We start from the raw sequence: 25,991 nt of genomic DNA, 5'->3' as shown, positions 1-25,991 counted from the left end.
TGACACAGGAAACTCAGAGCCTGATTATACTGTTTGACCTGACACTGAAATTCCTATATTTCAGAATAATTTTCTGCTGAAGTGTATTGCAAGATTTGCAATCTAAGTCTTTGAGTTGCCAGTGTTCAGAGAAAAAGATAATGTAAATTACACAGGAAAGAACACTCTAAATAAATACATCTAATATCTCATTCATTTCCCACTACAAATCAAAACACAGGCAGGATTCACTAGCAGCAGAGGAGTGAAAACAAGAGTACCAAATATCCAAGGTGTTTTCACTCAAAACAGATAATTATGGAAGAGGAGAAAAGGTAAGAAACTGAAGTACTACTTGGTGTTAAGTTCTGAGCTTGAACACACACAGTGTACTCTGTCAGGACGAACTATATAGTGGCAATATTTTGAAGGTATATACTGAATCAATCTCAAAATGTTAGGATGTACCAGAGTATGTACACAACTCAGAAAGAATGAGAGGATTTTTTTCTTCAACTTCAAAATACACAAAAGTATTTCAGCCACCAAGACTGATACACCACTGACCTAAGCACCTGCCTTATTTCTTTAAATGCCTATCTTCCTTCACATTCCTAATGAAAGCTGTGCCCCCACAGCTGACTGACACCCTGCAAGCTCTTTGTGATACAGATACCCTTTCTGATGGTTTACTTTCAAAAAGTCACTACTATGTGCTTCATTCTGATCAGGATGTGAATTATACTTTAATAACAGAGGTATCTTTCAAATATTCTTGACAAGAACAGTTAAACAAAAACCTCTGATGAATGCTACTATTTACTAGCAAGTCACAAGTAAAGGACAACTGCCTTTAAAAAGCTAAGATTTGTACAAAGGAAAAAAGACATCATCACCTAATACCGCATTTCTCTTCTACAGTATGAGAAATATGTATGACATCAGTCCAGATTTTTCAAGGCATTAGGACTGGTGCATGCCATGGTCTCAAGTGACTATCTAAAAAATGCAGCTGAAGGGCTGGAAGGACTTTTTAATGCAATACCCTATTACATTACAAATAAGACAAGATGTGAAACAAGACCTTGAGAGGGAAATCTCCTTTTTAGTATTTCTGTTTACATGAACCAGAGTAATGTAGAGAATCAAAGCACTGCATTGCAAAGCTGAATCAAACACCAGCAACATAAACAGCGAGATATCAAGTGAGCAACAAAGCTGCTTTAAGAAAGCAGGTCGCTGCATCCTGAAGCTTATAGTCGGGCTGACGGGGACGCTGAAGCAGCAGATAAAGTTGATTCATTTGTTGTAAACTTTCCAAGCATTCAAGCTTTATTTGTCCGAGTTTGATACTCCCCTCTGTGGGTGGAGAAGCTGAGGGACTGGCTGACGTCACCCAAAGAGTAGGGATAAAGTGCAGTGCCCACAGCTTTGGAATGAGTAAAACTTCTTAGGAGGTGTAAAAGGTCGGCTGCCCTGTCTGGCAGGTGCTCTGCTGACAGCAGCCTTCCTCCTACGGCTCAGCTCCTCACACAGACCCAAGGAAAAGAGAACAGCAACAAGGAAAATCCGTCCACAATGCCACAAAATGTTGTTCTCCAAGGACCGTCACCCTGGGGATTCAGGCTCTCAGGAGGAATAGATTTTAACCAACCCTTAATCATAACCAGGGTATGTACTCTTTCAATTTCCTTTCTACTTATTCCATTGAATAGCTGCTGTAGATTTTTGTCTTTTACTTTTCTGGAGTTCAGAGATGCAGACAAAGCTGTGAGCTGATAAAAAAGTAGCTGCTAGTTCTGAGGAAAGCCAGCTGAATACTAGGAGTTTTTACAAGTTTTGTGTGACATGTTTCTGTGATTGGTCTAAGAGACTTTAACTGCACTTCTAGTTAGGTCTCAAAATTAAATTCAAGCGCCTTGGCAGCAGAAAAAGTCTGGCATTATTTCCTAGGCTTTCAAAATTACATTTAAACCTACTAAAAGCAAGACCTCACTTTTATGCTTTCCACAACTAGCCTCTCTGATCACTGGGGGAGAAAACTGCTTGGCAGCAGCTCCTCATGCCTGGCAGTTTGTGCTTTGCAGACTAATCTGACTCGTATTTAATTAAACCAAGTTTAATTGTTGCCAGCAAAGGCAACAATAACTGCTTTTACACATCTAAAAGTTTTCACTTTCATGAATGTTAAAAGAGTGAGTTATTAGAAAGTTATCCAGTCCTGCATATGAAAGAGGGTGGGTTATTTGGTGGATTTTGCCATATTTAGAAACCAAAATTTACCTGGCCCTCCCTCTCCCAATAAATGGCAAGAATTTGAGCCTTGATTCTTTTTCATGGATTTTGAGATATGAGCTACAATATAAGAAACCAGTGACTAGTCAGTGTAGCATACAACACACTGTCAGCTGCCCTGCATCTACAGATGTGGATGTGCTCAAAATACAGGGTACATATTTTGAAAATTTCTATATTTTCATAATTGTGTTCAATGATCAGCAGACTAGAATTCATTCTCCTTATATTTCTGCTGCTTTTCAGGACCTTAGACACACCAAATATGCGTTCCACGAGCCTCTTAATTGCTATGGGTTTTTTGTTTCATTTTTCCTGTTTTGTTTTTAAGCCCTACACTACGACTCACTATATACACTTTGCCTGGTATTGAGTATATGTCAAAAGCCTTGAAGGATGGATACCACTAGTGATATCTTGCAGTAAATATGCTTCTAAACAAGAATTAATAGAAAGTTTAAGGACCATCTTTTCACATAGTAACTAGTAAAAATTAACTTAGTGATTCATTCCAGATTTATAAAAGCATTAAAACATTATTTCTTTTAAATAGAAGTAAATTTAAAAGCTGTTATTTGACTGAATGAAGTTACATAACTACTCATAGAATATAGCAAAGCCTTTGGAAAAAGAGGAGACAGAAACATTGAATTAAAAAAAAAATCTCTGGATGTTTTGGGGCCTTCCTTGCCTTTTATGGGCCTCTAAAAGAAAAAGTTTCCATTATCTCTAATGAAAAATATTTTAGCAGTGTCTGGTTTGTATTTTCTTTGTGTTTAGATTAAGTGCAATGAAGTTTAAAACTGCAATAACAAAAGATGTTACTATAAATATAACTTTCCAAAGAATAAATTGCTTTGCAGTTGACTCATACCTACCAAATGTCTCACAAGACATAAGCCATTGCAGAAATGCTCAAAATCACGTTTCAAGTAGTACAATTAAATATATATAAATGTATATATATAGGAAAAAAAGGTTACATTTGCTTGGCTCAGGTTTAAGAATATTAACAGTAAATTTGTTTAAAGTTAGTATTTTTGTTGTCATTGCATATATTTATAAGAGTCCCTCATTAAGTATTCATGCAATGTCCCTTAAGAAATAGAGAGCATTTCAAAAGATTCACCAGTCTTGCCTCTTGGGGTCTAGGTGTTCCTTTTGTAAAAGTTATCATAAGCAGCCCATTCACACTAGGTTTAACTGTCCTGACAAGAAAAACTAAACAAATAGAAATTATTTTTAAATATTTTCTGAATAAAATAATGGGACAGGTGTTAAGATTGGTTGGCTATGTCCTTGTTCAACAAGAGACAGCTTTTATCAGGACTTGTGAAGAGAGACAGACGACATAAGAGATCATTATCCACCTGTCTAAAGAACAGATGCCACTTCAAAAGATTGTGTGAAAATTGTTCTGTTGTTTTGACTGTTTCAAGCAAATGAAAAACTACAGACCATGATCACTGGGAGAGAGGAGGAACAGGACAGGAGTAAAAATCAACATATTCAAATTCTATTATTGTCAAAAACAATAAATTAACTACAAAGACTGAAAACATTAGAATACTTGGAACTTTGTACAGATGCAAAGAAATTGCATTAATGAAACTGATTACAGGAACAATTGAAACTTGTGCAGTTTGGAGAGAATGGGAAAATATTATCAACTCTAGATTAAAGTCCTATTTTATTTTATAGACCTTTACCAATCACAGTGCAAGTACTCATATCAACTCAATTTTATGTTTAGCCACTCTGTCTGCAGACATTCATAGCTCTCTTCAAAAAACACAGAGCCTGAAATATTTATGATGGTGTAAGGTGATAAGCTTTACAAGTCTTTTATCAGATGCAGAGAGATTTTCTTCAGAGATTCCTTGGAGACTTTTGACCCTCATGTGGCTAAACAGTCTGTAACATCTGAATGACCAACACATATTTTTGTATTTATCCAAATCCAAGATACCCAGGATACAGGAGAAACAGGCATACCATGCAGACATGGCCTGAAGAGCAAGGCAAAAATTTCCCTTTCCTAGAATCTATCGCATGAAGCCAGGGTGAGCAAGCAAAAGCACTACTGTCACAACACAATTCTAAGTGTTCAAAATACACAGATAATGTGTCTACTATTCTTGAGGACTAATAAGTCCTCAAGAAACAGCACCACTTAAATTATTGAGGTGCACACAATGCCAATATCATACCATGATATGCACAACCACTGCACAACGTGGTCCCTTCCTACTAAATGTAGTCTGCAGGGCAGGGGCCTGCTCTGCAGCCCAGCACCCTGGGCATGTAGAGCTCAGAACCCCCACCAAGGTGTTAAAGCCCAAGGGACATCTCAGGAGCTTGGCAATGATCAGTTCAGCCAAGGAATAGGAAATACAGATTCCTGTGCCTTTCCCTCCTTACTCCTACCAAATAATGGTAACCCCATTCAAACATCTATGTGGTATCACTGCAGCTGCTGACAACTTACAAAACCTGAGGGATTTAGGAGCAACAGGGAGCAGGGCATGTTCTGCTAGCAGCAGAGCAGCAGGGGAATGTACCGTGCTAGGCAGACACACTACTTTATAAGGCAGGATCACTATCTCAGGGCTTTGCTGCAGTATGTCACAGGTACAGCAGATGATTTGTTGTGACGTGTAAAACACATAAGCTGCAGGGTAACCTCCACAAGGGTTATACAAGCTAAGTTACTCTCGAGAGGAAACCAAGAATGGTTGGTTTGCCCAGTTAGGTATTAAAGCATCAACAGTCACATTGGAACACGAGGAATTCTGCTGCAGTTTGTCATTGCAGAGATATTCACAACATGCTAAGCCAAATCAGGAGCAATTCCACGTTGAAGGAAGAAGAATGATCATACCTCTAACCTCTGTCTTATTATAGTGGTATAAGTGGTCTCAGTGCTGATCATTTACACTTGCAGCTGTTGAAGCTCGAGAAGTAGACAATTTTAAAGATTTCAGACTTAGATTTCATAACTTCCTTAATTCATATGCAAACAGATTATTCAGGCACCTGAACACTTTAAGCACACAATATACTAGTCCATTCTTTTGAGGGGTACAAAAGTCTGAAGCTGGCCATAAGCACCCCTTTGGAAAGTTTGCCTGACTTGATAAAAGCACATGCATTGCAGTTTGTTGCAGTGATTTGAAAAATAAGTTTACATGTGGGAATGCAGAAAAAGAGCTTACAAAACAATCTCTGATCATTCAGACTGCCCTAGTGGAGATGGAAAGAGGAGACAATTACTCCCCTTCACTGATTTTTACCATTATTTCAGTACTAATACAGCGCAACTCATAGTAAAAAGAATTTCTATTTGGCTTTTATGTTGACAGTAGTGTCCCCTTCAGAGACAAGTCTGCCAGCTTCACCAAAGCAGAGGTTCAGAACATGCTGGAAGCACACTGAGAAGCTTACTCTCTTCCTTTACTAGAAAACCATGAAACAGCACAGCTGAATAGTGTCTCCACAGCATGTTTTGCAGTCAAGACAACACTTACTTTCACTATAGCACAACCCATACTGAGAAAAATTCTCTGCAATAGCTTTTTCATTTCATATACACCACAGATAAAAGAATTGCATTTGGAAAAAAGACTATATTGACTTTTGTTTTGCCTTCACACTGGTATTCATGTACTTACAAATAGGCAGATAATGTTACTTTGCATGACCCAACTTGTCCCTTCTGCTCTTTGAGAGCCAAATTTCAGAAGTTTATGTGCTACAGGCATCAATTTCATGTTGCTGTCTAGGTAATCAAGAGTTGCCCAAAATGCAATACACACTTAAGGGACGGAAATCCCACTCAGTGACCTAAGACCTCTTGTGTATGTGGTATTTGTAAGCGTTGTGGTGGCAGGAGAAGTCACCTCTTGCAAATAGAGGCCTGTAATTCTAGAACAAGCTTCAGTAACATCTAAGGTCATGGCCTCTCTACAATAGTCATTTTAAAGCAAAATTATGTTGCATTTCAATTAGTTTCACAACCATACAGAAGTTTGTCAGCTAGACAAAAAAAGAAAAAAGCAAGCCTAGAAAAATAAGTTTAGGGCTGGCTATTTCTGTGAATGTCACAGATACTGGTACATGTACATAAGGTATGAATTGCACCACACAAACCACCATGAAGGATCAGGGCCACTGGTACTTAAATGCCATGGGATTTAAAACTAAGCACTTTAAGGAGTTCAGCAACACAATTTAGTACCAATGCTTCTCTACCGCTTGGTGTTATGAAGGGGAAAACATAACTTTTTTTTCAAGCAAATTATATTTACAATGGCAGTGGAGAAATAATATTTAAAGATGAGTTACAGTAATTACAGAAATCAGAGTAGAGACTAATGCAGAAAGGTGAAGATAATTTCTTTTTAATTCGGAGTCATGATGAGTAAAACATTCATATGGTTTCCTGACAATAGAACTGCAGAGCCTTGGCAAAGTAGCTCCCCTGTCCAATAGGAAATAGGGGAATGTGATGAAGTTTATTTTCTCTATCAATTTTTGGGCATGCATGGTGATTAAGCAGTTACATTTTGGTCTTTTCAGATTACACCTGGAAGCAAGGCTTCAGCCGCCAACCTGTGCCCTGGTGATGTTATTATAGCTATTGATGGTCTAGGCACAGAGAACATGACACATAATGATGCCCAGGAGAGAATCAAAGCAGCTACACATCAGCTTTCTTTGAAAATAGAGAGGTACGTGTACACATCTGCCTATTTCTGAAAGAAGATATTACTCAATCAACAGTACAATTATTATATGGTGCAACTATTTAAAATAGTTTGAGGAAGTTTCCAAGATCCTTAAAATTACAAGCAACCAGACCTACCTCTTAAACTCCAGATCAAGCAAGACTCCCCAGAACCCATCTTTGTAGGCACAAAAAGAACAGCTTCCCTCAGGTTATTCACACTGTAATAATGTAATTCTGTAATTCTGCTGACTGCACAAGTCTTCTGTTTACTGTCAGTAAGCAAGCAGTTCTTCATGTTTTGGGGAAATAATAAAACCCCCACCTAGTGTCAGCTGTTCAGTGACCTCTCTGCTCCAACACTCCCTCAACCACATATGCTCATCACTGCCTCCTTCTCCCAACCACACATGAAGCTGCCACTGCATCACCCCAGTTAGGGAAAACAACATCACATCACACTTTCATAAAGGGTGACAAAGGAATGAGTTTAAAGCCAATCGATCTCTTTGGTCATAACATATTAAGCCTAAAAATTATTCGCAAAGCAGTGTTCGAAACAAAACAGAGAAACACTGTCTTACCTGAACTGCAGTAATCCAGAAATTTTTGTGCTCACTTCTCTCTACTAGAGTCAGGAAGACAAAAAACCTGCAGCTTCACATCTCCAGCTGAATTTGCTCAGCCTGTAATCAGAATCACTTGGCACACTCTTTCAGCTGTCTCCAAAACTAACACAGGGCTGATTAACCTGAGCCTCTCAAGGAGGCACAGCTCTTTATGGTAGCTGACTTCAATAATTCTTTTGAAATACAAAAGTGTTTCCTTTTTTTTAAGGAGTGTTGAATTACTAGAGCACACACCATAGTTAAAAATTCCTTCTATTAATTCAATATTCTGCTACAGATTGATATGCCATTTAACAACTATCCTGGGAAGTCAGTTTCAAGATGTGATAAATGTATATATTACAAGCAGCACCAGATTAATATTTAACATTACTACTACCCTACTTTAAAATTAGCTGACACATTTCACTTTGTCAATAAAAACAGAGCTGTAAGTGATATTTTCATGTTTGTTACTTCTGCCTACATGAGTGAAAGAATCATCTGTGCAACTTCAATTTCCCCTTGAAAATTCTTTGCATACTTAGACTGCACTTCAACATTGAAGACCAGGCTTGACATGGAAATTATGGTCTTTTAAAAAAAAGAAATTGATGTTTAGGCTTATTACTAATATATTCAATTATTCATATAAAATATTCTGAGGACCCAACATAAATTCTAGCAACCATTGAAAACTAGCAACTAAAAATTTTGGTTAGCTCGATCAGAAAGGCACTAATCTCCCTTTCCTTTTGCATTTGAAAACTATTAACAAACTATTTCCCATTTTTAATAGCATAAATAATTTTTTTAAGTAAATATATTTAATAGATATCAGTTACACATCATTACATATTTTTATGTCAAATAATTTAAACAGCATAGAAAAGGTCTGCAGATTTACAAGCTGCATTATAATGTATGGGGACATACACAACTCTATAGGAATTAAAATTATTTAAATTCTGCCTCACTTTCTTTCTAGGGCAGGAACTAAATTATGGTCCCCACAAGTTGCAGAAGATGGCAAAGCACATCCCTTCAAGATAAATTTGGAAGCTGAACCTCAGGTATGAACTCTGAAAAGTTACCCAACCACTTTCATTTGCCTTTTTAAACTCAAAGAAATCTCTCTTGTGGTCATTAAAATTCTAGAACTCCTAAAACTAGAACTTCATCCATAATTGGCCAGCTTAAGCTCATATGAACCCCCATGATTATGACATCCAGGAACACCATTTTATCTGACTCAATGTTTTTGATTTTTCAGCTGTAACCAAAACAAAACATTAAAAAGCTACAACAAATTCTCATTTTCCTTTAAGAGTCTACATATCACCATAGCTTTATTATAGAAATAAAAGATGTCCTCTTATTCTGATACAGTTCAAGTTGCTTTAACTCTTTTAGAGATTCTTCGTCATATGAGGAAGTTCTTCATTCAGAATAAATATCAAGTACCTAAGTGATGAACTCATCAGATCACAAATTTCATTTTGATGTAGTCAGTTCAACAGAGAGATCTTTAAATCCTGGATCTCTTTATCTCCACACATTTTTATACTATGCCACAGAACTGAAGTTTACATATTTACACAAGATCCATGTACTAGTCAATAAGCAAATCACTCACCAGTCTGACTAGGAAAGTCTTGATCATTGTATATGACTAAAGCAAATCCAATCAATTGAAAGCCATCTCGCCTTCCAAACTCAAAAAAAGAAAAGCTACTATCAGTCAAAGCCTTCATATTGCAAATAGCAAATTAGGTAGCCACTGCTTACAACTCATCCTTTATTTCTTCGTCATTCTTCTTTAACCTACATAAACATTTGCTGTTATCTCAAGAGCAGGGAGGGAAGAATATTCTGCTGATCCTGGAAGGCCAGGTTCAAAGCACATATGTCAAAGTATTTATTCTCTGATATCCTAGGGAAAAAAATGTAAGTCTAGATTCCATTTCAATAAACCCTGTGCAAAAATACTTCCACCAATTCTGTTTTCACAGAGATGCTCCCAAACGTGAATACAGCATTTCAGTGTTACATTTCTCTCTCTTCTTTCTGATCTAAAACTTTAAGTGATACAGCAAACTCCATCAGAAATAATATAGCCTCTTCAGCAGCAGAAATACTATAGCAAAGAAACAAAACTATTTTAAATGCTTATTCTTGTGGAAGAGCTAGGATACACATTGGATGACTAGCAGTGGAACAAATTCACTAAAAAAGCCATAGAGAAAACCATGCAGGCATGCATGACACAAGAGCAATCCCTCTGCACGAAAGCTGCATTCCTAAAAAGGACAGTTCCTTAAAAATAGATCACAAGATTTCACTAAGTGCTATTTGGCAGACTATTGAAAAGCAGCCTCCATTGGCAATCAGAAAAACTGTTTCTCCTACATTAAACAGCCAGCATTTTCATTTAGTATATCTCTTTTTCATTCCTAGGAAGTTCAGGAGTACTGAGTATATTTCATAAACAGCAGGCATCCAAAAAGTAGCAATGCTTCCAAGCAAATATACTAAACCATTCCTGGAATGTTTTACATTTTAGATTAAATTCTTCCATCGGAGTGTCCACCACTACCTGTGGAATAAAAAATACGTATAGCCTTTTTTCTACAATTGCTGGAATTTAATATGAAATTTTACAGCATATTTAGTCACATCACGAGACACAGCAGTATAGAAAACAGTAAAAGTTTCTTGAATCTCAGATGACAAATTTTTGCACAACTACAACCTGTGCTGTCCAAGTCTTATAAGAGTTTGCTGAATTTTAAAAATAAATACAGGCACTGAAGCCAAGATGAATGGAGAGAAATGCAAAAGCAGTAATGTATTACTTCAAAAATAGAAATCTTTTATCCAAAAGTGTTGCATACATTTACTGGTGTGCAGAAATGGAAAACCACTGACTTCTATATATATAATAACTAAAATTACTCAAGAGGTCATAGATCTTATAAATGCATCCATTTTTTCACTCTCATCAAATAGACATTTTAAAATTTACTAAGAACATTACGACAAGTCAGTTATTTAATATACATTATGGGCTAACTAAATAACAATAACAAATGATGATTTACACAATCTTCTTAATAAGTATCTAATTCAAGTTTTTAAGCTAATAAAAGATACTTACAAATGAATGGAAACCCTATATTAAATTGTTCAGCAATGTGACCAAATATTTGGCCACAGAATGCTTACTTTACCTTCAATGAATGAGAATTATTCTACAGAATTATGGAGATGGCTGTGTGAAACCTGATAAACAATTAAATACTGTGCCCACACACAGTATGGAACAAGGAACCTTCACACTGTATCAAGCTTCCGAATTAGCCTGAGAATATCCCAAAAAACATCTGGAAACTGATACAGGCAATTGTCGGAGCACAGTAAAATTTCTCACTATTTTTAAGTCTGGGAAGAGGAAACTGAGGCAACAATTCTAATTCACAGCACTGAGTGGCTGACTGAGAGTCACTCTTGAAAGCTACACATTCCCACATAAAAAAACAGCCACCCTGATTTGCACAGACTGGAGCAACCTATAGTGTGATGGATAAATAACAGGAAATAGTAGAATTACTACTACAATCACATTGCATTCTGAATAAAGGCAATTTAGAACATAAGGTTCTCAACAAACATAAGTAGAAAGAGAAAACAAAACCATTACATGGCAAATTTTATTATAAAATTATTTTTAAATACTTTCTGCTGTATTGTCAATGTAAAAGAATGATGACTTGTAAATGTTTTCTGTTATGATCCCTTCAACCTCATTGAAAATAATTTTGTATTCATTGCCACAATTTCTTGAATTGCTTTTATTTGAACTTTTCTTTCTTACTTCTACCTTTGCTTTTGAACTTTGAACGTTCAGTCAGACTAGACTTTTGGCCATGAAGGAGATTATGCATTCCTGGGAGATATATTATGCATGTAGATAAGTATAAAAATCTAAGAAAAACACAACCCATTGTTCTAAGAAGTTATTAGTCTATTACCTTTTATAATCAACTTTTCGAAACAATACAATTGTGCTGGGCTAGTTTTGAGGACCTACCTCTCTTTATAACAGCTTTCAAAGATAAAGGTCTTAGTCACATGATACCTCCAAAATACACATTTGTGTTTTGTCACAGCAATTACCCCAAGGAATGCCATCACATGAGCTGCGACAGATGCATTTCGACAGGCTTTTGGTGCTACATTATTTCTATTCCTGACACCTGTATCAACGCAAAAACACACCTAGCCCTGCAAAATAATCAGTCAGTTGGGAAAAATAATTATAAATTAAGTACTGTATATCTCCAATATTCCTATTTTGAAATTTCAACAACTTCCAGTTCTCATTTAGTTTTTGAACTAAAAGAGGACTTTTCACAGATTCAATTATATCAAATAAACACAAGAGCTGGACTATTTTTGCTGCTGTATGTTCTGTCACTGACATTTTATATTAATAGATGCGTTATAAAGAAAGCAGAATTTAAGTCTCACTAACTGCAAGTTTTTTCACAACTGTTACATTGTAAACATGCTGTTATGGTGCCACATCTTCTGTTCATTTCTCCATAAGAAATGAAATATGGGGATGAAATTACAATGTTCACAGTTGGGTTTTGTTTGTTTTGTATCGTACATGGATTTTAATCAATTTTAAATACTTTGACATTAATATCTTTCATTAAGTAGCCATGATCCTAAACCATTAGATTATTTCCATTTACTAATACATTTTGTTACCTACAACTCTGTACTATCAGACAGAAAGAAGGAGTTGGAAGTAAAAGCTTTGTCCTCATTTATCTGATTACTGCTTTCAGCGGCCTCTTAAAGTGCAATGCTGCTCAACATTTTCATTTAATAAAACTGCTTTTTACTGTTTGCATTTTCTGGTTGCATATTCTATATATCCATGACTTTTCTTTAGTCTGATGCTAAACTGTTGTATAACAATTGTACTCAATACCAAACCCAAACTGAAGAACTGGAAAAACTTTCTATGAAAATTGAAGTATTAATGACCTCTGCTATCTTAACATTGCAAGTTCAAGTTTCTAAGGAAAAGACCAATTCAGGTTGCAGAAACCTCTTTGTTAGAAACAAAAGCTTTTTATTCCATACATGTGGAAGTTCAAATACTCTCACAGCACTGTTTCCAACGAGTGCCACATGCAATCAGGGCAAGGTGATGGACTGAAGCACTTCATGTCCTTCACTCACTATGGAAAAAGAGAAAAAACCCTTGGCAGATGAAAACATTAGTTTTTTTCAAAGTCCTTATTTCAGAGGCTTAGGAGCTGACCTGAGCTGGAAGGGCCTCAAAGCACACTGTAATAAATACGCACAACACAAATAAGTGAATTTTCATGCAGTCAAATGTCTTTATCATTCCTGGCCAACCACTACAGAAGGACATATTAAGATATCTGATAAACCATCAGAGATTTTATTTCCAGACATTATCCTTTCAAATTCCACAAACTGAAGAAATTATTCTGGTAAATGACCAAAAACATATGGCAGAATATGGGCACACGGGCAGATTGATTTCAAATTTACCCATTTCTGGGTTTTACTTATTTATGACGATTTCACATTAATTTTTGATACACAGATATGCTTTAAAAATTAAATACATTCAGGAGAATGTCCTCAATCTGATGTGTGTTCAAGATTTTATTTCAGTTAAAATAAGCATTAAAAATTATGTGTTTTCTAGGTAAGACATTTGCAATAAAATCATACTTTTGGAAGTCCCTCCATCACTATGTGATGAAAATGAAGAAGCTAGAGATTAGCACTAAAGCAAAGAAATTAAAATAAGCATACATGAAATGTTTTAAAAGGATAATGTAAATCTGGTGACCAATATGCAAGGTCACTATAATATTAATCTCTCCCATTTCTTTTAAGCTTTCTGCTTTCCTGGAGGTGACAAATTAATGTGTATGGCTCAAGTAATACATACAAAATTCATGGAAAAATATAACATGCTTGCACCAGTTAAATAACAGAGTTGCAAAAGTAAAAATGCAGTTATTAACAATACTGGTGTTGTCAGATTTACTCATTGCTAGCTTTGGTGTGCATTGTAGCTCTGTGTGTTTTGTCTGCCTATCATGTACAGGAATTCAAGCCTATTGGTACAGCTCACAACAGAAGGGCCCAGCCTTTTGTTGCAGCAGCAAATATTGATGACAAAAGACAGGTAGTGAGCTCCTCCTATAACTCTCCAATTGGGCTCTATTCATCTGGCAATATTCAAGACGCGCTTCATGGACAACTGAGGGGTCTCATTCCTAACTCAGCGCTAAAGTGAGTATTGCTATTTACTTCTGGTACATCGTCATTTCTGGTATATCATTATCTGTTCTGGTTTCAATTTAAAAGTCCAGCTCTTGCTGTTTTTTTCTGAGACTGAAGAGATTATTCATTATCCAAAAAAAAGTGATCAAAGAAACATTTTTTTCCAACACCAAGAACTATCCATTCAGCTTTCTTGCAGGTAGCTACAATTTGCCCTCTGCTTTGGGTTGCAACACTACCCTCCAACCTTCTCTCCTGTAACTGCACTTTACTCTGCATGTTTCTGAGCACTACAGTGATTGTATTTTGAGCACCAGGAATGAACAAACTAAACATGGTTACTTCATGGTTAAAATTTGTAAACATTGTTAGCTACATTTAAACTAGAAAGCACTGAGACTAAATGAGGATTTGTAGGCCAAAGAAAGCTATTTTATCTCTTTTTGCTTTACAGGATATCAACTACTTTGAGCACAAGCATAATATTCGGCCCAAACCCTTCATAATCTCAGGCCGAAGCAGGTTATAAACTTTGAGTGTTGTGCTGGATTTGATGCATGGTGTTATTTTTTTAATGGATGGATACTTACCATTGACATTAACTAAGCATTCTGATGCATACAAAATTCACTTATATTATTAGACAGTCTAATGCTGAAATTAAAAGCAAACAAACAAAAATAATTAAATGGTTGTCTTTCAGAACTCAGGCTTGAAATTCAAATTTCTCTTTCCAAAGCAAAATAGATCTACACTCCCATCTCAGTTATACTGCTCAGAGTCTGAAGTAACTGCAGCCATGATTCAGTTTACAGCGCAGCACCAGATATTGTACACTTACAGATCTTTGGCACTATATCTTCTTCGGACGAAACACTGTAATTTGTTAACATGCTAAATAAAACATAGCCACATGGTACATATATATTGCATATTACATATAAATAAAAGATAGCCTACATATAAAAAAAAAGATAGTTAAGATAGAAAGTTATAAGCTAGGCCCTTCAGAGATTTCAAATTTGCATTTCAGCAGACCTCTTTCCAGAGGACAACCTCCTGCTGAGCTAAAAGTAGTAAAACTGATGCCACAGATTTGTAAAGTTCCAAAGCAGAAAGTCTTATATATTTAGATCCATTATTTTAGTGTAATAAACCTCTGTCTTAACTGGTGATGAAATTCCTCACTAGTGTTTTCATTATTCCAGAGGGGACAAAACCAATGCAAGCTCTGTGGCTAAAACCACATGGAAGCTCAAAAGGGCCTGAGGGATGAAACATATTGTGATGTGATCCTTTTTCCTTTCTAGCAGTAGCAGTATGTGGGACCACTAGGTTCCACACAAAGCTGGTTTTGGGACCACTAGGTACCATTTTACAAGTGCCTAGATTTATGAAGAATCAAATGAGTATCAAAAGCCTAATCTCACAATACAGAAATGAAAATGATGTCGTATTTCCAATGACAATGTTGAAGTAAATGGCCTTTTACCAGAATATAAAATGAAGAAGATAAACTGCAAAAACTACCCCAACTGCAATGCAACAAATTTAAGAACTTCAGCTGGGCAAGGTCTGTCCGGAATTCTAGCACTGGGAAGGTCTGCACTCGCAAACAGCAGAATCTTTGACAGAGGGTGTTACATCTACAAAACCTTGGTTGCCCCAGTTTTTCTACTAATTTTCATCAGTTGGACTTAATCCACTGCTAAACACAGCAAAAAATAAACCACCTCAGCTCTAAATATCCCTTTAGAACAGACAGCAGAGGCTAAATAGGACTCTGACTAAAAGAAGACATGACTGTGAACTGTGGGCTTGAGCTAATGGATTGAACATTGGACAGAATTTGAGACTTCACTCTGGTGAAACTAACTGGAAATTGTCTTCAATATATAACTATATGCTGTTTATTTTTTTACCTATAATTTATTCTCTTTTAATATTACTTTGGCTTCATGTAGTGAGAGTGACAGTTGTGCTTTTTCTAGTCTTTCCCTGCTACATTCCATTTACTAACACTATTAGCACTGACAGAACATATTCCACTGCAGGATCTAATGGGGTGGTATTGTTTCTTCTAAAAGAAAATACTGCAAATATGTATGTTGCCCTGTGTGAATTTTTTGGCTGGCTCATGCTTGGTGATGATGCACAACTATATTTGCATTAAGGCTTGCCTACTATTTCAGGAATGCTTTTGTTTGACTATCTTTGATGAAAAAATGTGTATTTCCCTTTAAAACTTTGAGAAAGTGGTCCTACACAAATTCTGCTTTGAATCAAAGGGAGAATTTTGGGTTTTCTACTTCACCAAGAGAAGCTACTGGGCAGAGTTCTGTACTATCAAACTGGGAAACAGAGCATTGTCCCAGATTACACAGCTTGGAAAGAACCACCCACAACCCTGATATCAGGGTGGAGGACAGAGATGAAGCATTTATTGTCCCCCAGCTCAGAATATCACAAAATGGTAACCAATGACTGTAGAAAGAATTGGTTATGTGCTGTTACACAGCAAGAGCAAAGAAATGCCCTCTACAAAGAAATCCTCTGAGGTACCATGCAGACAAGATTGAAGTATTCAAAATAGTGACACTGAAAAAGACTTCAGGTCTAATATTCACATTCTTTTGCTAATCTTTTTCCAGGTATGTTGAATTGGTGTACAGTTACTTCAGTCATGTCAAGCAACACTAATAGTTTTTAAAAGCATACCTCTTATTTATTATATATAAATTATATGTAACATCTACTTCAAAAGTCATAAGATTAATTCTCTGAATTAACCCATTGCTCCTGTGGAGGACCACTTTACATTCTACTGGAAACACTGTAATTTAGAAAAGCAAAAGTAAGCCTGGATGTTTTATTAACTTTTCTTCTTTGCAATGATCAACAAATACTTTTTTTTAAAAAAATTGTTAAACTAGTTTTAAAAGATACAGAAATATTTTACTCTAGAATTTAAGCAAAACTAGGAAATGTCACATTCATTACTTTACACTACTTCATAGTAGTTTTTTGGCAGTGTAATAATAATTAGAAAATAAAAAAAGAGATAATTGCGAGGTACAGAACTGGAATGATGTGTCTAGGATCCTTCCAGTGCTGCAGGTGTTTATTCTGTCTCTGACATGAACAACTTACATAAAGTTTGCCTGGTACCCTTTTTATAGATTGTAAGAATTAATCACTTAGAACAAAGAATTTTAGGGAGGCTTAATTATTCCTCAATAAAGCCTAGCACTAAAAATGTAAAACAATGTTATATACTGAATTATTTCATCTATCAAAGGATTTTTACTATCTTTAAAGAAAATGCATGCCAGAATTTTAAGGACTGCTTTATAACTGGCCTTGACACTTTTTAAAGGAAAACTATCATCAATAACCACACGTACTTTTGCTTTTCTCTACTTTCTGTACTTTTGCTTTTTGGAGCTCGTTCCATTTGTGCTTTTCAGCGCTGTTAACATCACCGTACCCCTGTCCTTTTGTCTTGGCTCGCTGTAACCGCACGCACACTGCACCCTTTCCTGCCCCACGGCCACGACCACAGCGGATGCAGCACTCCCTCGGGGCTGGACTGCGGCAGCGGGCGCAGCACGCCCTCCTCCATTAGCACCGTCAGCTCCATCTGCCCCACGGAGCTCAAGGCCGTGTCCAAGATGGCCCCCAATGTGCCCCTGGAAATGGAGCTCCCCGGTGTCAAGATTGTACACGCCCAGTTTAACACACCCATGCAGTTGTACTCAGATGACAATATCATGGAAACACTGCAAGGCCAAGTTTCTACAGCTCTGGGGGAAACACCTGTCATAAGGTAATTAGAGCAGCATCTATAATATTTATGAATACACTAATTTAAAATATACCCAAAAAATAGTATCACACTGTTCCTGGGAAAACGGTTAGAGAGAAACCAACTTAACTTAAAACAATTCAATATTCACTAAAATATTAGTCATTTCTGGGTTTTAACCCAAAGTATTTAAGGAGTCCTTCAGAATGTGCAAATAAGTATTTAGTAAGTAATAATCTTAGAATTGCAGCTAATAAATAAAAACTATGATACTGCCTGGACTATTGCCTGACGGACCACTCCAAAATTTAAAACTTTTTAATCAACTGTTATATTTATTTAATAATGATTTAATAATTTCATATTATTAATAATTCATAAAATAATAATAAATAAAATTTATATCTACTGTTGAAATTCAGGTTATGAAGATTAGGAAATATTATAGATGGTTATAACTCCCATCCTAGACAACTCATTCAGTACAACTAGATCTCGTACAAAGAGACAGAATTTACTGTAAGCCTACAAATCCATGTCTGACTTGTAGAATTTATTTAGTGCACAACTAAAGTCAGGTAGGAGCCTTATGTATATGGATAACAATTATGATTATACAATAAAAAGTGTTAACGCACTATTCATTTTTTAGGAGACAATTCACCACTTAGGTTGCTTTATCTTCACCTTTGCATAATAGTAACCTATTTTCCTGTTTTGCAACAGTACTTAAGTTAATAATTTATGATATGTATGGCATAAAATAAAGCTAAGTACTAATATTTTAAATAAGAATAATCACTGGCACCAATGAGCCTTCTTCAGCACCTTGCTGAATTTTGCTGCTGCTAACAAAAAATCCATATCTATATAAAAGTATTTAGGTTCATCCTATTTAATGAAAACTGTAGTTAATGAAGTCTTTTCAGAGTGAAGTTACTCTATTGCTCAAATATTTATGCTCAATCAGAACTATTAGAGAACAATAAAAGAAAAATTTGCTTCTTCATTATTGTGCAATAATGGATTAAGCCTAAAGTAATCAGATTTCACACTGCCTGTGACATCGCCTACTCTCTCTATGCAGGTTTGAAATGTCTCTTGCTGTGGGATGGCTTTCACTATGAATGCATTAAGAAATGTAAAATGACACATTTGTGTCTGGGTTTTTTGCCTTCTGTATGTAATTGCATTATCACCTGCTTTATATTTATAAATATTTTAGTAAAGAGGAGAGAATTCAAGGGTTTAATTAAACATTGCTAAGAATTGTAAAAACTACACTGCTTCTATTCATTAAAAGCTTCAGACAGAAGAAACACATAGTTTTTTCATCAGCTTAAAGATGGCTCAAAGAAATCTACTGATTGATGAAGCTCAAAAAATTCACTTAAGCAACAGGGGTCACTGTCCAACTGCTGCTGCTCTTCCTGGCAGCTTGGCTTCCATTTGGCAGCTTGGATGCTACCTGGAGAAACAAACCAAACCATTTAAAGAAAAACCCAGTCTAATTCTTTGTGGACAGTAGTAAGCCACTTGCAACAGGAAATTTAAACTGGACATTTGTGTGTGTAGCTGTAAGATAACAGACTTCATCAAAGTAAATTTGGATGCTTCTGATTACCCCCAGTAAGTGTATGAAATTTACAAATGCTATATAGTCAGTGCAATTCCTGTCAGTGCATATAGCCCTCTAATCTTCCTCTCGACTACTTAGGGTGCCATTTATCATGAACAATTTGAAATATTCAGCCAAGTTTAAAATGCCACAAAATATTCTCAGTAAAATCTTGGGCGTCACAGGTCATTTGAAATTCAACCATCAACTCCTGTTTGGACAATAAATTGCTTTATATTTTTATTATAACACTGCCATTGCAAAAGAAATCCTTGTCTTATTTTTTATTAATTTAAGAAATAGAGCATCCATTTTTCAGTATTCACCTTACAGTGTTTCCTACTTTGCAGTACTTATTTCACTCCTTTTTGTAATCTCTGTATGTTTAATAAATAACAATTCTCTTAGTCAAATCCAAATAATCACCATGTTACCTAGTAATTGAGCTAACTTAGAAGTCAAGTTCTCCCAAAAGATTGGACTGGTTAGGTTTTGGCTGATTATATGTAAAGGCGTGAGCTGTGATTTTAACAACATTCTTGAGAGCAGCTGCTGCAAAAAGGGAACTTGTGGATACCATAGCAGAGAGCACCTGGTAACACAGCAGATGATTACTGGAATGAAACTACTTTGAGATTAAATGGCCTTTTATCAAAGGCCAGTAGAGCCAAAACAGTAATTATGAAAATATGTAAATGAGTTTCTAGATTTATTTTTGTAACAGTTGCACTGATTTAATTATTTTCATTACTTTTTAGATCAAAAAGAGTCATATAAAGCAATGCTACCTGGGAAGAACGTTTCTCAATATTTGTAGGAACATGTCTTTATGTTTGTTTCTTGAATCATACTCTGTGCCTGGTAGAGACATTGCTTTAGAGTCATGTTTGATAAACTGTTTTTATCTGCTCTTCCTTCTTTAACACAGTGACCCATGTCCCAACTCAGTGTGTCAGTCTGACGTGTACAAGATGCTGCACGCCAACCAGGAGGAGCCCAGTCAGCCGCGCCAGTCTGGCTCCTTTAAGGTGCTCCAGAATTTAGTCTCCGAGGAAGGTGGTTAATAACAACATATTCTACCTGTTCAAATACTTTAAAAATGTTTGTGGGAGAGGGGAATCCATGAAGAAAATAAGAAAGATTAGAGATACAAGAATTCCTGAAAGCCCAAATAATTCCCAACCTTATAGCTACTACACCAGTCTCCTGCCATTGTCCCCTCCTTGCTACAGCAAGCAGTCTCCTCTGTGAATGCAATGCAGGTGCTGATCACATTTTCCAGAATCTCCTCTCAGATTTTAAGATCCTTAATATCCAAAGTTGACTTTAACTGAAGAATAAAGTTTTTTCTGTGAGAATTTTTGGGACAAGATGCTTATACTCATGACACCAAGAAAGAAAACACTCTCTTCCACATCTAGGAAAAGAGGAATTTAAACTAACTCCTGAAATCCCCTTAAATCTTATTTCCTCTTCATTCTAAATCAAAACTGAAGAAGACAATATAATTTATAGTCATATTTCCTTCAAATTAAGAAGTTTTGAAAATAAAGTTATTAAAGGCAGCAAGTTTATTATATTTACAGTAAGCATAAAGAGCAAAATAGAACCAAAATTAACCTAAAAGGCAATATTTTAAATTTTAATGTTTATATATCAATATTTACTGGAGAAGGAATAAAGTCATCCAATGGTCTACATATATATCATTGTGGGATTTTACTTCGCATGTTCTTGTATTTTGCTATTATTTTGTATTCATATCATGTTACTAATCTTTCCAAATTGTTGTACAGTTAGTTATATAAATAAGAAGCTTTCTGACAATAGGTCTGGATTATGTCATGTTTCTGTGTTAAAGTCCAATCCTCCTCCCCCTCTGCTACATCCAAGACCTACTCTCAGAGAATTAGGAGATGTCCATGAGGAAGAGAGCACAGCATATGCAAACTCTTTTGGACTCGCTTTTGGCTACAGCTTACAAAACATTTCTCCTGATTCCAAAAAGGTGAAATCTGACCTACTAAACTTTTCTAGTGAGACTGCATTGTTTGTTCATGTAAGCGAAAGCCTGTAAAAACATCCAGAAGAGTACATACAATACAGAAAGTATAGAAAAGTGCAGAAAAGTACTTAACTGCATCAGATGCTTTTATATTATCCTGTACATAACAGGATTGTTTTGTTTCTCAGATGGGCGCCCTGTGGGAACAAGAAGTGTGAAAGCACCTGTAACAAAGATACCTACTGCCATGCCTGGTGTCCAGAAAGTGCCACAGTGTGACAAATGTGGGAGTGGCATTCTGTAAGTTGTTTCTTTTTCGTTTTAGAAATCCCCAGCTCAAGCACACGTCATCCTCAAACACCACTGGAAACTACAGAAGTGCATTCCTGTAATGCTGCTAGAGAATAGAGATATAAAAATATATTGTTCCAAATGTCAAATTATAACCTGTACCTTCAACAATTTTAATACAGATTATATAAATTTTGACTAAGTACCACTGAGGTTTTAATTGAGATTTCTCAGGACCTTTTGCAAGTCAGCTATTAATAATTACACAATGAAAGCAGCAGCTACCCATGCTGGGCTGTGACAGGCTGTGAATTCCCAAAAATTTCTTGTTAATGCAAAGCATCCTTTTTCCAACCCAGTGGGAGTATTCAGAAAGCTCTGTAGTGCTGTTTTAAAACTATTTGATTTTTAGCTGATTGACATCACTAACTTCAGCAAAGAACACAGATAGTGATGAACTGAGAAAACACACACATGAAGAAAAAGCAATGTGGTTTTGAAAGTCATTTTGTCATCCTTTTGATAGGTTAAGCTGTGCTTTCTGTCTTGTAACCAAACCAACATATTTCTTCAAACTATTCATTTTCCAGTGCTTGTGAACTATGTGATCAACTCTACAGCATTGTATGTCACCTACTCAAACGAGCATCCAACCTTAAATTATATAGTAGTTTCTAAAACCACAAGATGAACAAGTGTAAAGCCTTAAAATACATACCTAGAACATACCTTGTATCATAGAATCAGAATGGTTTGGGCTGGGAGGGACATTGAAGATCCTCTAGTTCCAACCCCCCTGCCATGGGCAGAGACAACTTCTAATAGTCCGGGTTGCTGCAGTTTCTTTCCTCATTTTGAATTCATATTAATTGATTGGGGTTTTTCTTTTCCTCGTTTCCAAACAGAGGGACAGTGGTGAAGGCACGTGATAAATACCGGCACCCGGAGTGCTTTGTGTGCTCTGACTGCGATCTGAACCTGAAACAAAAGGGCTACTTCTTTGTGGAGGGCCAGCTCTACTGTGAAGCTCACGCCCGTGCCCGCATGAGGCCACCAGAAGGATACGAAACAGTCACGGTTTACCCCAAATGCTAGTCCTAGGGTAACACACACATGTATGCATGCACACACAAAGCCTTTACCAGCTTAGAACTGCAGTACGAGTGTCAGGACTTCTGCCTAAGCCCAAAGTAGCAGCTTTTAAACCTTTCCCTGTGGGATTCTGAGACAGGGAGAAGTCCTTGTTAGCCAGCAATAGATTATTATACCAGCAAAATTCTGCTAAAATATTGGTTTTGAAACTGTAAATATAACACAAGGAAGTGTAAACTAAAAAAGTTCTCCAGAACACAAAAAGTGAATCAGCTGAGGTATTATATAATGCTACAGCATTATGTACACACATATATCTATTACATACATAAGTGCTGTAAGCAAGACATTACTTTTAACTTAAATTAGGTATTTGTGCAAACACCAACACCATCAAAGTCTTACAGGCTGGGCTGCTATAAATGTAGAAACTTGACAGATTAGAAAAGCATCAATTGTACATGTTTAGTACAAACCAAGCAGTTGTTCATGTCTGCTATTATTCAATTATCATTAATGTATGCCCCAAACATGTTTTGCTTACTTTGCTCTGAATTTGGGGTTATAGTACCTTAATTTTCTGATGCAGCAATGTGATAAAAAATAAATGTCAAGTCACACAATAAATGGTTAGTATAATAAAGACTGGTTAGTATGAAGCAAAGCAAAAGTTCTACGTTGTCTTAATGATTTTGAAATTATATCAACTTTCACATCACTTTGCAGAAAATTGTTCTAAGGCATGCACACACATAAATTGTTTTTTGGAAAAAGAACCTCACACTCTAATAGGAATTGTGAATTCATTGTGAATTGAGAATGAAAACAAATTTTAAAACTTTTCTGCAGAAAATGATAGTGGATATTTGTATCTCCATATTTCAATTTCCATACTAGAAACAATGGGGAAATATCATCACAATATCTTTATTGCTGGTAAATTAAAGCTTGGACAACTTTAAAATAAAATGTTAATTAAAATATGCAAAGGCAAGGTCTGTTATTAAAAAGCCTGGTGAAGTCTTAAGGAATAAAAAACCAAAAAGCTGAAGGAATATGGGTTTGTAATCAATTTCTGAAACTTGTCAAGAACTACATTGTTTTCTGGTAGGTACCAGCCACATAAACACATGTAATGGGAAAACCATACTTAGCACTTTTTAGAAAACATCAAACCATGTCATAAATTCTTTACTGGGGTATTTTGAACATGCTCTAAAGTAGAAAAATCTACAAAATTTTATATCAAGTCCACAAGACTAGCAAAAAATTACCAACCCAGAGACAAACAATGTTATGTAACTTACCCATTCTATAATGTAAGCCTAATACAAGTAGAATGTGAAATCAAAATAAATTATACATACTGTAAATTTATTTTAAAAATTCACAGGTCCCAAAGATTTAAATACAATGTCCACATATTCAAAGACTTTTCAGAATGTCTTAAAGTATTTTTTTAGAAATCAAAAGTTTTAAAATGTGTGTGCATTTATTATTGCATTTATTACTTACATTTCCATTTCAAAAGCAGAGATTAAAATAAAAGTGTTGGACCCTTTTCAAGGTTAGTTCCTGAATTACTTTTGGGCACAAAATATAATTATGCTCCTCAGGTATCATGGAGAAAATGTGTAGTATTAATATTTTTTCATTGATAAAGCTCATAAATCTGAAAATCCTTTTGAAAATAGAAGTGTGCATAATGTCTATTTTTACAAACTTAAAATGTCATTCATTATTTCAAATGTTTGTTTAATTTTTATGTCTTTGTGGGGTAACTAAAAGTACAAATAAATCTACTGCATATGATACATATTCTGTGTTTCTTTTCATCTGGTATGGAAAATGAGGAAGTGTGAGTGACCTGACAACAACAGAGGTTTGGATTTCAGTCCGAGAGAGCAGTGTGCTTTGGATTGATCAGGTCCCTGGCAAGAATGAAAGACAATTTTTATATTAGGCATTGGAGTACACATCCAGGGCTTTCTAAAACAGAATGAGATCATGTGCTTTCCAAACTAGAGACTCAAAACTCCTCTCTTTAACACACCAAACACACCAATTGTAAATGTGGGGAAACTCTTGGAAATGCAGACACAAAAAGTCATAGAACATGTCTTGATGCTGAAACTCTGGGGTAAGTTCAGTGGTATTTCATCACCATGTGGTGCTATTTTGGGAGGTTTGAAGTTGGATGTGGCTTTGATAGAAACAGAAGGTAAGCCTATCTAGTTGCAGGTACTGACCTAGGTGAAATCCCGTACAACACTATAACATCAAGTAAACCTTTATTTCAGTTAATGCAGATTCTGAAATCTCTGATCCTGACAGAGGAGAAAAATAGGAAATCTCACCCCAGTCACTTCAGTCAGGGAGAACTGAATATAGTTTTAAAAGTGAGAGGAAGATACACCAATTCTCTCTATTGCATCCTCAAGGTCGAATTCTTTATCTCAGTAGGGTGTGATTGGTTCCTGTCACACAAGGTGGCCACCTAAAGGTCTACCCACTTTATCTTCTGGTTCAGAACAGTGTAGCCTCTCAATCCTGATGGTAGCTCAATGCTACTATGCCTCTCAGCTGTGCCTGGACTCTTACATATATTAGAAGCCAAAGGCAGGCATGGCATTTATTTTCAGCTGGAGAAAAAGGTAGGAAATGTGACCTCACATGCTTTTCATCTCAACTATTCAGATGTTGATCAACAAATGTGAAAAGCTTTCCCTAGCTATGCTACTGCTACATAAACATCAGGGCTGTTCTGGGAGATTTTAAAAACTTATAAGAAAATGCAGTATTCCAAATGAGGAAGCCAAGAATTACTTCTGAAAATGCATAGGTTAATTTATATGTTACTTTTGAATCAATTCTTCCAACACAAATGCTTTTGGTTTTTTAAATTGTGCAGTTTTGCAAAAAAATCTGAAATCTTAGAAAGTACTCCAGAGTAGCTAAAAGAGACTGCTTTTCCCATCAAATAAATAGCTTCCTTCATTTTTTCAACTACCTTTCATCACCTAAAAAATTAGACTCACACTTTTGTTCAGATCAGAAGTGGGCTATTGAATGCAAACCCCCCACTGTCCCCACTGAATGCATTTTGGTTCACCTCACACAACTTCAGAGTGCACAAAGTGGTTTCCTTCAGGATGAAACTCAACCAGAAGTTGTGATCTGGGAGCACTGCTAATGCACACCAAACACTAAAGGGAACTCAGTCCATGGAA

The 25,991-nt window shown here is 36.0% G+C and overlaps 1 protein-coding gene across 3 annotated transcripts; it reads left to right on the top strand.

Annotated features, from left to right (window-relative positions):
- The first annotated feature begins 1,341 nt into the window (after positions 1-1,341).
- On the top strand, positions 1,342-24,575 carry PDLIM3 (PDZ and LIM domain 3). 3 transcript variants are annotated; one of them, XM_026791559.2, is made up of 8 exons: positions 1,355-1,650; positions 6,853-7,004; positions 8,597-8,681; positions 14,405-14,472; positions 17,513-17,776; positions 20,302-20,429; positions 21,567-21,678; positions 22,575-24,575. In XM_026791559.2, the coding sequence occupies exons 1-8, from the start codon at positions 1,558-1,560 to the stop codon at positions 22,762-22,764; spliced, it is 1,092 nt and encodes a 363-aa protein (XP_026647360.1). In that variant the 5' UTR covers positions 1,355-1,557; the 3' UTR covers positions 22,765-24,575. The 3 variants fall into 3 exon arrangements, with proteins under 3 accessions (XP_005483913.1, XP_026647360.1, XP_074397497.1); XM_005483856.3 differs by lacking the exons at positions 14,405-14,472; positions 17,513-17,776 and adding an exon at positions 13,772-13,959 and having other exon boundaries at positions 1,342-1,650; XM_074541396.1 differs by lacking the exon at positions 17,513-17,776 and having other exon boundaries at positions 1,356-1,650.
- Positions 24,576-25,991: the final 1,416 nt, after the last annotated feature.

This window comes from Zonotrichia albicollis, chromosome 5, assembly GCF_047830755.1.
Source record: "Zonotrichia albicollis isolate bZonAlb1 chromosome 5, bZonAlb1.hap1, whole genome shotgun sequence".
NCBI classification, from domain to species: Eukaryota; Metazoa; Chordata; class Aves; order Passeriformes; family Passerellidae; genus Zonotrichia; species Zonotrichia albicollis.
Note: the sequence above shows the minus strand (reverse complement) of the source record. Positions and strands in the feature narration are given on the sequence as shown.

Coding starts and splice junctions, on each gene's coding strand:
- PDLIM3 (XM_026791559.2), top strand. CDS start 1,558: ATGCCACAAAATGTTGTTCTCCAAGGACCGTCACCCTGGGGATTCAGG. Junction 1,651..6,852: donor AACCCTTAATCATAACCAGG/GTATGTACTCTT, acceptor TGGTCTTTTCAG/ATTACACCTGGAAGCAAGGC. Junction 20,430..21,566: donor GAATTTAGTCTCCGAGGAAG/GTGGTTAATAAC, acceptor TTTGTTTCTCAG/ATGGGCGCCCTGTGGGAACA.